The sequence below is a fragment of the Xiphophorus maculatus genome, chromosome 12 (assembly GCF_002775205.1).
Source record: "Xiphophorus maculatus strain JP 163 A chromosome 12, X_maculatus-5.0-male, whole genome shotgun sequence".
Classification (NCBI taxonomy): Eukaryota; Metazoa; Chordata; class Actinopteri; order Cyprinodontiformes; family Poeciliidae; genus Xiphophorus; species Xiphophorus maculatus.
In genome coordinates this window covers 11672559-11686927 of record NC_036454.1, presented here as the reverse complement: position 1 = coordinate 11686927, position 14369 = coordinate 11672559, and the positions used below count along the sequence as shown (strand labels likewise).

Sequence of the window (14369 nt, the reverse complement as noted above, 5' to 3'; positions counted from 1 at the left end):
TAGGTAAAGTTCATGTGCCATTTGGATTCCTACCCTCAGGCCATTATGGTTCCAGTCTTGTTAGAGGCTCTATTTGGACATGCAAGTATCAACGTAATGAATTACAAGAAGGGAATAGTTTCCATGAGAGTCAAATGGGGGTCTTTGTTGAATCTGAGACCTCATCTGTGCCAGATTCTGGGTCGTTACATCATTGGGGGTGACATAAAAGCTATGATCTTAAGGCCAAAACGCCATTGTGAGCAGCCTTCACAAATAGGGCCTCTGTATGTTTCCCTTTGTGCTTTATTTCCACAATGACAACTGCTCAGAAACATGGGTACATGGAGCAAAACACCAGCACAAGCAATGCAGGGAGCAGAGGTCATCCAGAGGAAAAAGTACAGAAGGGGAAACCATCTGGGAAGAATGGAGCATTAGTGAGGATTCATCAGATGATACTGCAACCTACCAGCTAATTAATTAGAAATATATCCAAGTCATCCAACACCTACAATGCAAGTGATGCTAATTTTAAGTGCAATCAATGATTTGGATGAGTTTTCCCATCTATCCATCCATTTTCTAACACTCTTATCCCTTAGAGGGGTCGGGAGGGCTGCTGGTGCCCATCTCCAGCTAACGTTCTGGGCGAGAGGCGGGGTACACACTGGACAGGTCGCCAGTCTGTCGCAGGGCAACACAGAGGCAGACAGCCATGCACACACACACTCACACCTAGGGAGAATTTAGAGAGACCAATTAACCTAACAGTCATGTTTTTGGACTGTGGGAGGAAGCCGGAGTACCCGGAGAGAACCCACATATGCACAGGGAGAACATGCAAACTCCGTGCAGAAAGACCCTGAGCAGGGAACCCAGAACCTTTTTGCTGCAAGATAACAGTGCTACCAACTGCGCCACTGTGCAGCCCTCCAATTGAGAAAAAAAAAAAATCTTAACATAACCATGAAACCAAGTAGTAAAATGCTATAGATATAAATGTCAAGCAAATGAACAGATATCAAAGGTCCAGTTCAATACAACACTAAAAATCTCTTGAACCAGCAGCAGAGCTGTCAAGAGATTTGCACAATACCCATCTTGTTACTGATGCTGCAGCAGCATCAGTATCAAGGCAGCAGCACAAACTGTTCACAAGATCACATCACAGAGACGAGCAGTATGACCACACTGAAAGCCAGCAAACTTAAGTCAGTAAACACACAGAAATCAAAATATTGCTTCACGTTTTTGGGGGACAGGGGAAGAGAGGAGTGCTGGATTTATCTCAGTTTGCAAGCCAGTATTTCCACTTCGTTTCCTGGGACCTGGAAATTAAATCAAACACTCCTCAGGTAAGCCAAACACACAAGGAGGCCACTTCAAACAGAACTTCTGCAGGAACAGAATAGAGCTGAAGGACAGTAAAAAGCTGTGACAGAGCAGCAGCAAACTGATTTGTGTAGCCATGTACATGCTAGGTGAGATGGTGACTGTGTGGGGATGACTTATTAGAAGGTGGTAAACTCTGAATACGGGCAAAATATGAAACGAAACCTTCCTTCTGATAACTGCACATTATGGCAATAGATGTCATTGGATGATGAAAGCCTTATTTAGAGCAACTAATAAACCCCACGGACATTTCTATTCCGGAAAGGTGATCAATAAATGGTCTTTAGACAGCATGACGACTCAGGACAAAAAATATCCATATATGAATTATTTTCTAGAGCTGAAGAAAGACCTTAAAAGAAGTCGTTGCAGGTCTGAAAAGACAATTTGTCCCAGGAGATTTTTTCTCCCCAGTCAAGAAAACGAACGTTCATTGAATTGTTTCTTATTCAATAATAATCACTTATTATCTAAATGAAAAAAAAAAACTTTCCCAATCCCTGGAGGTCTATAGCTTTTGTCTTTGGTAAACTTCAATGTTGTAATATGAAATGCCACCAATTTTCTTTAAAGCGACCCATTTTTCCACAAATGCTTGTAGAGGCAGTCTGCTTGCCTCGGTCCCGATTTTATATACCTGTGTGAATGGAAGTGATTGGAAATTCTGATGTCATTGATATGGATGGCTGAGTCAACACTTGGCAATGCATGGCATCGGACTCTGACCAAGTAATTTTGTGAAAAGTTGGTTTTTATTTTCAAATCCAAAATCAGCTTGGTTACCCATTTTCAATTTTCTTTTTCCTTGAAAACTTATTTATGCTCTGAGGCATCTTGTTTAATCAGCCAAGATGGGTTAAGTGGTAAATATATTTCTTTAATAGCTTTTTACTCCTGAATCTAACAAAATCTGAGCATCAACAAAGTAGATATTGATATCCGTTTTCTTAATCAGTTTGATCCATCCAAAAACACAAATGTACAAAATAATTAGCAGTAGACTAAACATTTTTTTTGTTTTGTTTTTTTACTAGCTGTATGATTGTCAGGTTTGGGATTACAGAGAAAGAGCTTGAGGGCAAACATTTCTGTCCATAAAGTACTTGAGACTCAGAAAGCTTAAACATACTTTCAACTTTACATGCCGTTATCTTTTTACATTGAGAACGACATTAATCCTTCTCACTTAAACGGTTGTACTCGCCAGCAAGATTTATGAAGTCGAGCCAATGAACACACATTCCAGTTTTAGATCAACTCCCAGGAAACTTCCCCACCAATTTTGGTCCTTTGTGCTCTTTTTGGCAGAGGGCCCCTGTCTGCTTTAAAACATTTTAAATACCTTTGTCAGCATGAAACAGCCCTCTTATCAAGCTGGCCTCTTTATGGATAAATGTTCCTTTATATTTTCATCTGACAGAGTGGAGTTTGTATGGTTGTGTTAAGAGGTAAAGCTGGAAATGTAGAGGTAGAGGTTCAACCAAACTAGGGTCTTAGAGGGGTTCTATGGCAACACTGTACTCACTACTATAGCTACTGAAAACACGGATCCCGCGTCTACCTCGACTTCCAAACGACCTTCGCCCTGCGGCTGCAAGCAATGAACAGAGAGGTGAGATGAGACCAACAAGAAAAATAAAATGACACATGATGTGAAAGTGACGAGTGAATCCAGCTGGTAAAAGCATTACAGTGGATAAGCAAACTTAAACTAAGGAAAAGGCAAGAAAACAAAACAGGTGGTGAATAAAAAGTATATTTAACCAATTGCTTAATTCTAATTGGTTATCTTTATGCTTAAGGGCTTAAAATGAAAATGGCACCACAAACATGTTTTATGTTAAGAATCAGGTCAGAAGAGTCTGACACTGATAAAAATACATAAATAACTGGTGCACTATCAACTAAAGCTGTCTACTAAGATAACAAAACTTGTACTTTATACAACTTGTAAGACTAATTTAACCTACAACCCAATTTTAAAAAAATATAACCAAAACAACTGATTTTGATATTTTGTCATAACTAACCCACCTTAAATCAATGTGAACCAATATTATCAGAGAGGCTAATATTTAGACAGTACAATATATTCTACTAAAGCACTACAAGGCTTATTGCATCCCCCCCCCTCAGTAGTCTAGTTCTAGTCACAACCAGGGGCAGAGATTCCTTGGAACTAATTTAATTTCTGTCACAAAATCCTTTGTGTAGCTCTGTCATGAAGCTGCTTTTAAATGCCAGTCTCTGGAGCCAAATGACCAGTTAACATGCAGAGCATCGTGTTGATTTACAAAAGTTGGTTTCGGGAGTCATTAAATAAATGTTCAGGGATAGAAACTGAAAGACACTCCTAATGTGAAAGTATCTGTCTGCAGGGACGGTGACAAATAATCTTGTCTTGCTGTTCCTACATTACAATTCTCTACAGAATAAATCCAAGTATCAAAACATCTTGGAAGAAACATTTTCAGTAGCATAAAGGGGCTCAGTTCCTGTGAAAGAAAAACAAAAAAACAGAATCTATGTAGCTTTTTCTTGTCCTTTAAGCAGAAAGACAAAGGTAAACCCTCACATCATCGTTGTTTAGCAAACCTTATATTAGGCCTTTAAACTTTGGTCTTTGAAACTGAAAGTCCTTCAAAACAGAGACGTTAGATATTACCCAACAAACAAAATGCCTAACCATTAACTTTTTAATCCAATCATCTACAGCTGATTAAGCCATTGTTATTTCACATCTGAAACTTATCAGGTATGGAGATAAATTCATCACACTCTCCATCACAAAAGAGTCAATAATAAATGCTAGTTTCTTTTTTTGATTTGTTCACTCAAGACTTTGTTCACTCAAGACTCTCAATTTTGGGCAATTCTATTTTTTGTATAAAACATCTACAAGACATTTAAACCAAGTTATCTGAACTGGTGCATTTTATCATCAAAATTAAATAATAGTCAAAAAGAAAAGGTTTTTGTGACCACTATCTTCTTTCTCAGTACATCTTGTCCGAGCTGCCTACTGACAAATATAGGCTTAAGTCTTTTTCCCTCCGTTCATCTAATCCCTCATTCATTCCTCACAGGCAGGTCGCATCACTATGGCTACACGTTATCTGATCTCTGAAGAGTGGGGGCAGAACAACAACAAGTTTCCCCACTTGTGAGTTTGAGCCAGTAGTGTGCTTAAAGTTTAGCAAAAAAACACCCCAAACCCACAAAACCTGAGCCTCTTAATCTGCAGATTAGATGCGTTTAAGACGTGAGCAAACTCACCACTAATCACAGAGGGAATTCCACAAGCTCCATAAATAACCCAAGTTAAGAAAAAAGTGACAAATATTAAATGCAAAGTTAGTTTCTGCACCAGCAAATTGTGTCATTTGTTTACTAAAAGGAGGATTTGATCATTTCCTGCATCAACAGATGCAATCCTGTCTGTGAAGAATGAGCTCTTTCAGGCTGCTGAAGCAGGCTCTGAATGAGAGTTTGAAAGCATACAGAGGTTTTTCAGCCAGGGCTGAATAACTTACTGAAAGCTGTTCCCCTCACTGTACTCCAGGGATTTCTGCTCCTCTGGTTCAAGTTCCTCATGGTACATTATGGCAACGTGGCATCTCGGGTTCATGACTACAGCAGGTCAAATCTGAAGTAGTCAACAGGGGCATTTTTTGAAAGTAAGGCCCAACAGATTCAATCTGAATTTTTAGTTTGGTTTCTTATCTGTTAAGTCTGATAAGACTATTAGTCACAGATTCAAAAGGTGGCTACTTTAACTTTTAGCATTTGAATATGGTGCTTTCACTGATCAAAAAGAATTCACATTCTTGAGTTTCTGACCGGCTCGTCAGGTCAGAGACGATCAAACCAAAAAAAAAAAAATTTGTTGAATCTACTTAAGAGGTCATTTCTGTGTAAATTTCTAGAAACAAGGAACAAGTTACACAATGAAAAATTATCCAAAGAATTATTTCTACTTTCATTTGAAGCAAAAAAAAAAACAAACTATACAGTTAAGTGGTAAAATTGTTAATACTCCTGAAAGATTTAAGTTTTCATCAGACGTGGCTCTCTTAAAAAGAAGATTATAGCTTTAATTATATTTTTAAAAATCACAAGTTAAAAATGTATACCCTTCATTAACATAAAAATATTTCTTGCAGCTACACCAGCCTAATCCTACTTTTAATTGCTTTGTTCCAGTTTTATTTGGATGATTTATATGAATTTGGATGTGAATTTCCCTCTGCGATTAATAAAGTACATTCATTCATTCATCTCAAAAGGTCTCATTCCCATCATCCTAATCTCTAACTCTGGATAATCAAGATATCTGAGCATGCAGCATCTCATCCTCACTGCAACCTACCCTGAATTTTAAGTTTTAAAAAAAAATGAGCAAACATACATTTCATACAACTGTTGAAGGATTGGAAGGTGACAGAAAATTGCAGCTACTCTTTTATTCCCAAAATAAAAAATAAATGACTAGAAGGCATTAATTTCCCCACAGGTGCATTAAAAGCAGCTAACAGAGACAATAAGGAGGCAGACAGATCTTGTCTCTGCACTTTAACCCTGCAGCCCATCAAATTCCTTTCTCTGTTCCATTGTGCCTTTAAAGAATGAGATTAGAAGAGGTGCTGACTGAAATTAACAGTTTTCTAAAGTTTGTTCCAGTTTATGTGGGACAACAGCAGGAGGGAGGGCTGTGTCTGCACCACATTTAAACACACAAATACACAATACTTGTCCTACTTCCTGCTGCTCAAACTAAGCCTTTTCACTCATTTGCATCAGCTAAAAATTTGCTTATCGGTTCACAAAATACTCACACTGCCTGTTTTTCCTCATTAGTAAATACATCCTGGAAGATCATGTACATTTCTATAAAGCAAATATGATTTTGAACTACATGTGATTTGAAAGCAGAGTTAAAAGCTGAAGTTAAAAGGAAATTGCAAGAGGAACAGAATAACAGGAAGTTAACACTACTGTGGAAAAAGTAATTTTGACTTCAGTGGAAGCCATTAAACATGACCCAACACCCATCTTTTCCCAAGGCCTGGTTATTAATTTCCATCAGCTCAAATAACTGCTAATCAGGTCGAAGCACCGTTTTCCCGACAGCAGCTCCCATTAATAACTAAACACGCTGGATCCCAACACTAATCACCTCAACTGTAAATCCCATTCCTGCAATACAAAGAAAAAAAAAACTTTCATTCCAGCCACAGGAGAATTTAATCAATTTGCTTTCCTTACCGCCCAAACTCACCTGATCTGACAAGCCTGTCCAGCCTCTCCATGGAGGGGGAAGGCACCCTGGACCGCGGGCTGCCCGGCACCGAGCTCTCAGAGCCAGCATCGAATGAATCCTCATAGTTCAGCATCAACAGCTCTTTGACGCACTTGTGGCAGACGCTGTGCTGGCAGGGCAGGATGAGCGGGTGGGTGAAGAGCTCCTTGCAGATGGGGCAGATCAGCTCCCGCTCGATGTTCTTGATCGGGACCTGGCACCAGAGGACTCCATTACCAACAGTGTCTCCTCCATAAAAAACATGCTTAAAACTTTAGGTTTACTCCCACTGGGAATGTTATCTTGAACACAAGTCACCAACATACAGAAGCTTGAAATGTATTTGGTTAGAAAATAAAGAAAGCCAAACCAAGTTGGGGAAACAAACATGAAAGAATGTGTTTGATGGTTGGTAAACACCAAGATGTAGACATTTTGGCTAAAGTGTGGCAGAAAACCAGCACAGATGTGAAACATGGTGGTTGTAGCGTTGCATTCTGGGGATTACTATTCATACATGGTGAGATTTGAGGGGCATTGATAAAACCCTAGAGGCTGAAAAAGGCTTCAAACTGGGGCAGAGGTTCACCCTCCAGCAAGGCAACACCCATTAGCACATGTCCAGAATGCTCACAGGCCTCTGCAGAGGTAAAAAGATGCCGAGGAGGCGTTTGATTCTAGAAAGGAGGCACGTAAAAGTTGCAGGACAGTAGAGCTGAAGGACTGGACTTGGGCATCCATGGTCCAGTCAAAGTCCAAAGTCAAAAACAATTGGGTATTTGTGGAAAGACTTGAAAATTGAAAATCTGATCTTCACCTATTTCACAAATATTTCAGTATCTTGAGGTCCAACTCTGGCAGAGACATAAAACTAAAAACTTGCTATTGTAAATGCAACAAAAGGGGATTCTGCAAGTATGGGGGCAATTGAATACATCTCAAACTTAGTTTTCATTAATACATCATATGAAATCCTAAACACACGCTTGCATGTGGGGTTTCAAAGCAAAAAGCTCATCATTTAAGGGTAATGAATGCAATCAAAAGCACAGAACAAAAGAAAGTTGAATGGAAGAAACTTTATAGAGTCCAAGAACCAATGAAACAATAAGGTCAAGATACGTTCTGCAAATTTTAGGGGTATTCAGCAGCATTAGTGACCTCGATTTCTCACAAAGAAAGCCCCAATGAAGCCACCATAACAGCCATTTACCATGTTCTTCCCACGTTTGTGATAGCATTACAACAGTAATCACCATGTTCATTTGGAACCAATAAAAGTTAAAGTTTGAAAATATTTTGGTTGTATTTTCATCAATAAATTAAGCTCTGCTAATAGTTTAATTTAATTTTTTAACTATTACAAAATGAATGCAACAATATGTCATAAGAAAATGGTTTCCAAGAGACCGTTGCTAAGACAATTATATTTTTTTTGTCCCCCAACATTGTCAGGTAGCCTACCCCCATAAAAAACATTTATTCAAAGTTTCATGCTTGTATCGCCTTTCGAGAAATTCTATCCATATTTTACACCAATCATCCAGATTACATAACACGGGATTAACCCTGGCTAAATATAGAGAAACACAAATACCCCCTTCAGTATCTCACGTTTTAACATAAAATGAGGACAAGAAAGTCATTTTAAAAGCTGGACACAAACTTCTAGCGTCCAACAACCAGCCGCTGATTGTTAATTTAGCTCAGATGGTGCGACTAAACCAAGCTGCCACATATCCAGCGTGTTAAAGTAACAATGCCCAGAAGGATAAAGGAAGTTTAATGACAGAGAGACACACAAAGCTGCCCACAAGCGGAAGAAAAGCCCAAGAAAGACGAAACAAAGGCTAGAATCAGCAATGAATGGACAACTCTGTCTGTCTGTATCTGCAGCAGGCAGAAGAGCCACAGGCTGATTTAACAATGAGTGAAACAAACATGATCTTCTTACCGAAAACGCACCACTGCTTCGCCGCATCTCCGCAGTCATGATGAGGCAAAAAAAAAAATAATAATATTTTGATTTTCGTTTCTATTTTGTTTCTCTTTCTGTCTGAGGTTAAAGTTTAAAAACGCCTTGTTCGATCAATTAGTCCAGGACAAACCGCAGCAAACTTTCCCGACTGGAGGAGGGGAAGATGCCAAGCAGGCACGGCAGCGTGAATATAAAGAGTGACGGTGCGCTACGCCACGCCACGCTACGCTACGCCGGCTGTCCGGGGGTGAATCAGCAGCTACTCCGCCGCAGCAGCGAGTGCAGCCCGGGGGGAGGATATGAGAGGCAGGCAGGCAGGAGGGGGATGGATCTGGGAACTGAGACTGCTGCTGCTGCCGCCGCTGCTTTTATTGACTTCAGGAAAAACATTATTAAACGCCCTCTTTGTTGCTTTGACGAATTTCTGCAATACAAGTTTCCACTCAGTGACACTCCCTTTTTTAAATTCAGAGAGTTACATCAATTTTCCTGACATTTTTCCACGCAGAAATTCTTCACACCGTTTGTAGCCCTCATCTATTAAACTGAACTGGAAAAAAGAACGAGCAGATCTAAAACTTAATCAGCATGGATACTGTTTTTTTGTTATTATGTAACACAGAATAAATCTCCATTGTTATGCTGATAAAACTCATCTATATTTATCCATAACATTGAAACTATGGCCCACTATATTCCTGTTCTGACTTTGGTCAATTGACCCTTGGCAAATTTACTCATATTGTGTGTCTTACACATGACCATTTTGTCCATTCATACTTGGATTTTGTAACTATAAGCAAATAATTTTGCACCCATTTGCAATTTTGGTATCTTTTGGTAAAAAAAAAAAAAGAAAAAGAAATGTACATGTTGCAGAAACCATTTGTTAACTCCTACCCAACAGGCGATGTTGGGAAGGGCGTTTTGTGCCTGTTTTGATTTCTATATTTTATTCGAGGACTAGACAATTTAGTTATGATTCTAATAACTATTATCTACTGGCAGAGGGAAACTGTGACTGGCAACCTCCTGATTTAAACTGTAGGGCTTTGAATGCCTCAGCAAATAGGTCTAAATTGGGTGAAACAGTAGAACTCAGCAGTCTTTTTTTATTATTATTTTTGTGAAATTTAACCAATCAGCATCAAGTTTCCCATTCAACTTTTTTAAAAATAGGTTTTTTGGGCTTTTGTAAGACAAATAGTTAAAAGGTAAAAAATGCACATGATGTTATTTCAAAAAGACTTGTCTGTTTCCTGTTACTTGTCCCGTTTAGGCAGCATGTTCTGCCTTTGTATGAACTCATGTTATATGAATCATGCTCTGTGAAGGTCCCTGGCCACCTAATCCTTCAGGTTGTGTAAAATAATTTAAATATGTTAGTACAGCATCGAATTACTTTCCAGTATGAAGTTGCAAAACAGGGAATATGTAAATGACTCCATTCTCATAAACTGAGTTAACCCTGCTGTATAAGAAGAACTTAACCGTCTCAGTCATAAAATGATTGAGATAGTCTCCAAAAAACTGCATCTTTTCTAAAAAGTTAAAGATTTCGAAAGCATTATTTTTATTAAAACATTCTAATCTTACAAAGGTTCTTTCTGATAAACAAGAACATTTAGCCAAAATTAAAAAACAAGACAAATTTTATTTCAATTTCAGTACAGAAAGGAATATTTTTTAAGAGAAAATTAGCCCAAAGAATAATTTTTAACAGATGTATTTTTGCTGCTTTACAGTTTCTACACAGTAATGATAAAAGATAATAATAAAAATTGGCTTTTGGTTATGCAGATTCAGTTAATTTAAATAAAAAAGAAAAGCACTGAAACGATAGAAGAAAATCCTAAATTTATCATGCATTCTGCATAGAGCAAAGTATGTTTTATTGAATATATATTTATTTATAGAATAAAGGTTACATACATAGCACAAGAGGAAAAGTAGAAGTATCATCAAGTGTCACTTAGCTAGATTGAAAAGAAATTGTTCGCCAAGTTGGGATTCCATTGATCAGATACAAACTAGTATATTAGCATTTAACAAAACAGTCTGATCAAATTTTCTCAATATTTGTTGTGGGTCAGAGAATTACACCGATTACACTGAAATGATTTCAGATCACGTAAATAATTGATTAACTAACTGCTCTATGTAGATCTCACTATGCTGCTTTTACATTAAGCATTTTCAAAGTAGCACAGTTCAGGTTAGAAAACCTAAAAAATGTTGAGTCTTTTTTAGTAAAATGATTAATTATGAAGTCACAAAGGGCAATGAAAGTATCTATAGCATTAGTGGAATTACCTTCTTTGTCCTTAGCAAGCAGAAATGTGTTAGTAGGTCAGTGGTTCTTTAATACTGTAGACAGTATCGCTTTTCTCTCCATCACAAAAGAGGTTTTGTATTGAGATCTGCCAGCTGGCTGAGTAAAGTCCCCCTGCTCTACCTTTACCTGTGCTCCAGTTTTGTCTCACGGTGGGACATCCTGATTACGCCGATTACTCCAAGCTCCTTCAAAACTGTTGAAATAATCAGGCCAATGGTCGCTAGGTTTACTGAGTAGATATGTCTGACATTAAGAGAATAAAAATCAGTCTCTCAAATGTTGCAAAAAAAAAAAAAAAACTATGGACAATCCAGAGCAAAAACTACAACCAAAGGGAGAAATGTTTTTTGAGGCAAAGATCAATGTTAGATCTGGATTAGGAGAGTTACATCAAGGAAAGATTTTCAAAGGAAAAGGCAATAACTTGTAAATGTATAAAGCATATAGAAGTAGAAGCTCAAATAATATCATATTATTGTCAAGGAAAAATACCTAAAATTGTTCTATTTCATTTGGGTTCATCCTTACAGATTAGCTATTTTACTTCAGAAAAGGGAAACGTTTCTAAAACTGCTGCAGCAAGGAGTGGCATTAGTTTTTGGGGGAAGGGTGTGGGGGGGAACCAAGTCTCCATGGCGACCATTAGATGATATTTGTATCCCATCTGGTTGTTCAGGAAGCATGCCAGAAAATGCCTTTTTCTGCTCTACCATCACAAATGTAAATGTGTGAGAGGAGTGTGTGGTTTGGTCACATTGAGCTGCACCAGAATCCATTTTTCACATTTTGTCCCTTTGTCTCAGTCCTCATGTTTCTGCAGAGTCTGGTAAAGGGAATTCTTCTCTGATGCCTTGTGTGAAGTTTTTTGATATATTATCTAAATTGCAGTTAGTCATTTTTAAAAAGTATGAAAAATAGCAAAGGTTAATTATATTCCGCTAAAATTATTTATGCCAACAAACCCTACAATGTGTAGTTTAACATGTGTCAGTATTTTGGATTTAAATGATGCCACTTTTCAAGCAAATGTAGAGAAAACGCTGTTGTGTTTTTCTCCTTAAAATGCATAGCTACAATAAGAAACACCTAATGTACTAAATATATACAATTTTAAGAATAATATGTGTAGTAAAACAAATCCACAAAAGCTGCACACATTATAATAACAGTAGCATAGATCAATATATTTAATGTATATTTGAAGACGATTATTCGTGGTGATTTTAATGAGGGCATTTGAGAAAATGTAATGTTTATTGCTTGTTGCATAAATGGTTACTGTATTATGTTTTTATTGTGTAAAGATCTTTGAACTTCCTTGTTACTGAAATGTGCTTTACAAATAAACTTGACTTGATTTGACTATAGTATTATTGTTAGTGGCTTATGCACAATACATCAAAAAACAGACTATAGACAAAGGTTTCAAACTGTGTGCGTCTAGGACTGGTGTGCATGCTCCAACATATTTAATCAAATGCCTGAATGACCTCCACATTGTGCAACCGAGTTCTGTGAATAGCTTAAGTGTTTCAATCAGCTCTGTTTAAGCAGAAACATGTCTAATAAACTGTATGCAAAGTTGCTTAGATGAAAAATATGGGCTTTTTCCAAACGTTTTCAGAGAGATTATGCAAAATGCAATAAAATATGACGAATTCGTCTGTGATTCAGTTCCATACAGTCTGCTCGTTTTTCCTGTCACGGCTCTATGCACGCGTGAATAAACCTCAGAGCTGACTAGAAACACACATTGGCACACATTCTGTCAGTCCGAGGTGGGCAAAGACAGCAGCTCGCTCTGTGTGGACACCAGCAAACACCTCTGTCTGAAATATATCTGCTCCCACATACTGGCAGAACTCATTGACCTGTCAGACTGCAAACCCACCCAACAGAGATGCAGATCAAAGCCAAAATGCTTCCATTGGATCAAATTAATGCAGTCTATAAGTCTATATAAACTGGTTATAAATGGTTATAAATTCAGAGTAAAATAATTAATTTTGCACATTTAAAGAGAACAGAAAGGCAGATGCATATAATGTGTATTATAGGAAATAACAGGAGCTAAGCCTATCCACTTTAAGCAAATAGAATAGGCTAATTATAGCTCATATCAGAATAGAATAGAATAGAATAGAATAGAATAGAATAGAATAGAATAGAATAGAATAGAATAGAATGGGTGTGAGTGAGCATGGCTTCCCGCCTCTGACAGCCTGCAGGCCGGCCCCCGGCGCTGACAGGCAGACCGCTGCTGTCAGAAGAGCCATAAATCATCGGGATGAGGCTCACCTCTCCGCGCTCGATCCGCTCCACGATGCTGGCGAACTCCGTCATGTCCTCGGAGTCTGACATGGCTACAGATGGGGACGGATCCAGCGCAAGCTCGCAGCTACAGACCGCTCAATAAAGCGCAGCGATAATGGAGGGGGAGAAATGGGCTGCAGAGTCTTAGAGGAGGAGGATCGACAGGCTGCACAGGGGAAGGTGAGATGGCATCATGTGGCAGGAGCGGCTCCTCTCATCACCATCCTCTCTCCTCCCTCCTTCCTCTCTCTGTGTGCAAGCTCATGTTTTGTCAGGAGAGTCTACAGGACATGCGCCGGCTGCTGCTTGGTGATAGCTGGCTTCTTTTCTGAGGAGAAAACCCCCACCCTCCCGCGCTCGTCTCTGCTGTACCATCTCCTCCTCCTTCATCATCCTCTTCATCCCTCGGCGGCGATGTCTCGACCCACAGAGCTCTTTGTACCCGCCCCTTCCAACATCGACCATCACCGACTCTGGTTTCATCCACCTGTCGCTATAAATAATCCCATTCTTGGAGAGATCAGAATGTGGGAAAGAGGTTCAGAGGAAGAATCCTAAATCTGTTGGTGACATCACGTTAAGTGTTTAGACATGGCTGGCGGTGTCTTCGTGCCTAAATGACTCAAATATGAGCACCTCTGTGTATTTTTATATTTAGAAAATTACATATACACAGGACCAGGTGAAGCACCCAGAAATGAGTAGCTACTTCAACATATTTTTACTCGAGTATAAGTAAAAAAGTATTCTGCAAAAACCCCGGCTACATAAGTACTGAGGAACTGTTTGATTAATATTGAATCATAGCATCTGATGCCATCAGTCAAAATGTAAGGTTTGTGCAAATTCTGGTATTTTTAAAGCTAAAATTGAAAAAAATATCAAAACCCTATGGAATCGGTAATAAATATGTTAGAACAAGGTAAAGTATTTCTAGTGACAATAAATAGTGCTCTTCTTGATCTACACATGGTACATCGTGTTCACCAGATAGAAAATTACATTAAAACAATAAAGCTTTTGTACAAAAAAAGCTTCACTTTATCATAAACTGTATTGTTGTGCCT

General features: G+C 38.5%; 1 protein-coding gene across 5 annotated transcripts in view; it reads right to left on the bottom strand.

The window, feature by feature from the left end:
* Positions 1-13968, bottom strand: part of trim36 (tripartite motif containing 36) — a 28695-nt gene extending 14727 nt beyond the window's left edge. The window contains exons 1-4 of one of the 5 annotated variants that reach the window (XM_023342994.1): positions 13288-13968; positions 8631-8657; positions 6656-6890; positions 1230-1310 (exon numbers count right to left, since the gene is read on the bottom strand). In XM_023342994.1, the coding sequence (XP_023198762.1) occupies positions 1230-1310; positions 6656-6890; positions 8631-8657; positions 13288-13350 (406 nt within the window). In that variant the 5' untranslated portion in view covers positions 13351-13968. Of the gene's footprint in view, positions 1-1229; positions 1311-2902; positions 3085-6655; positions 6891-8630; positions 8658-13287 lie in introns of those variants that run through there. The other 4 variants (XM_023342995.1, XM_023342996.1, XM_023342997.1 and 1 more) reach the window with 4 other exon arrangements.
* Positions 13969-14369: the final 401 nt, after the last annotated feature.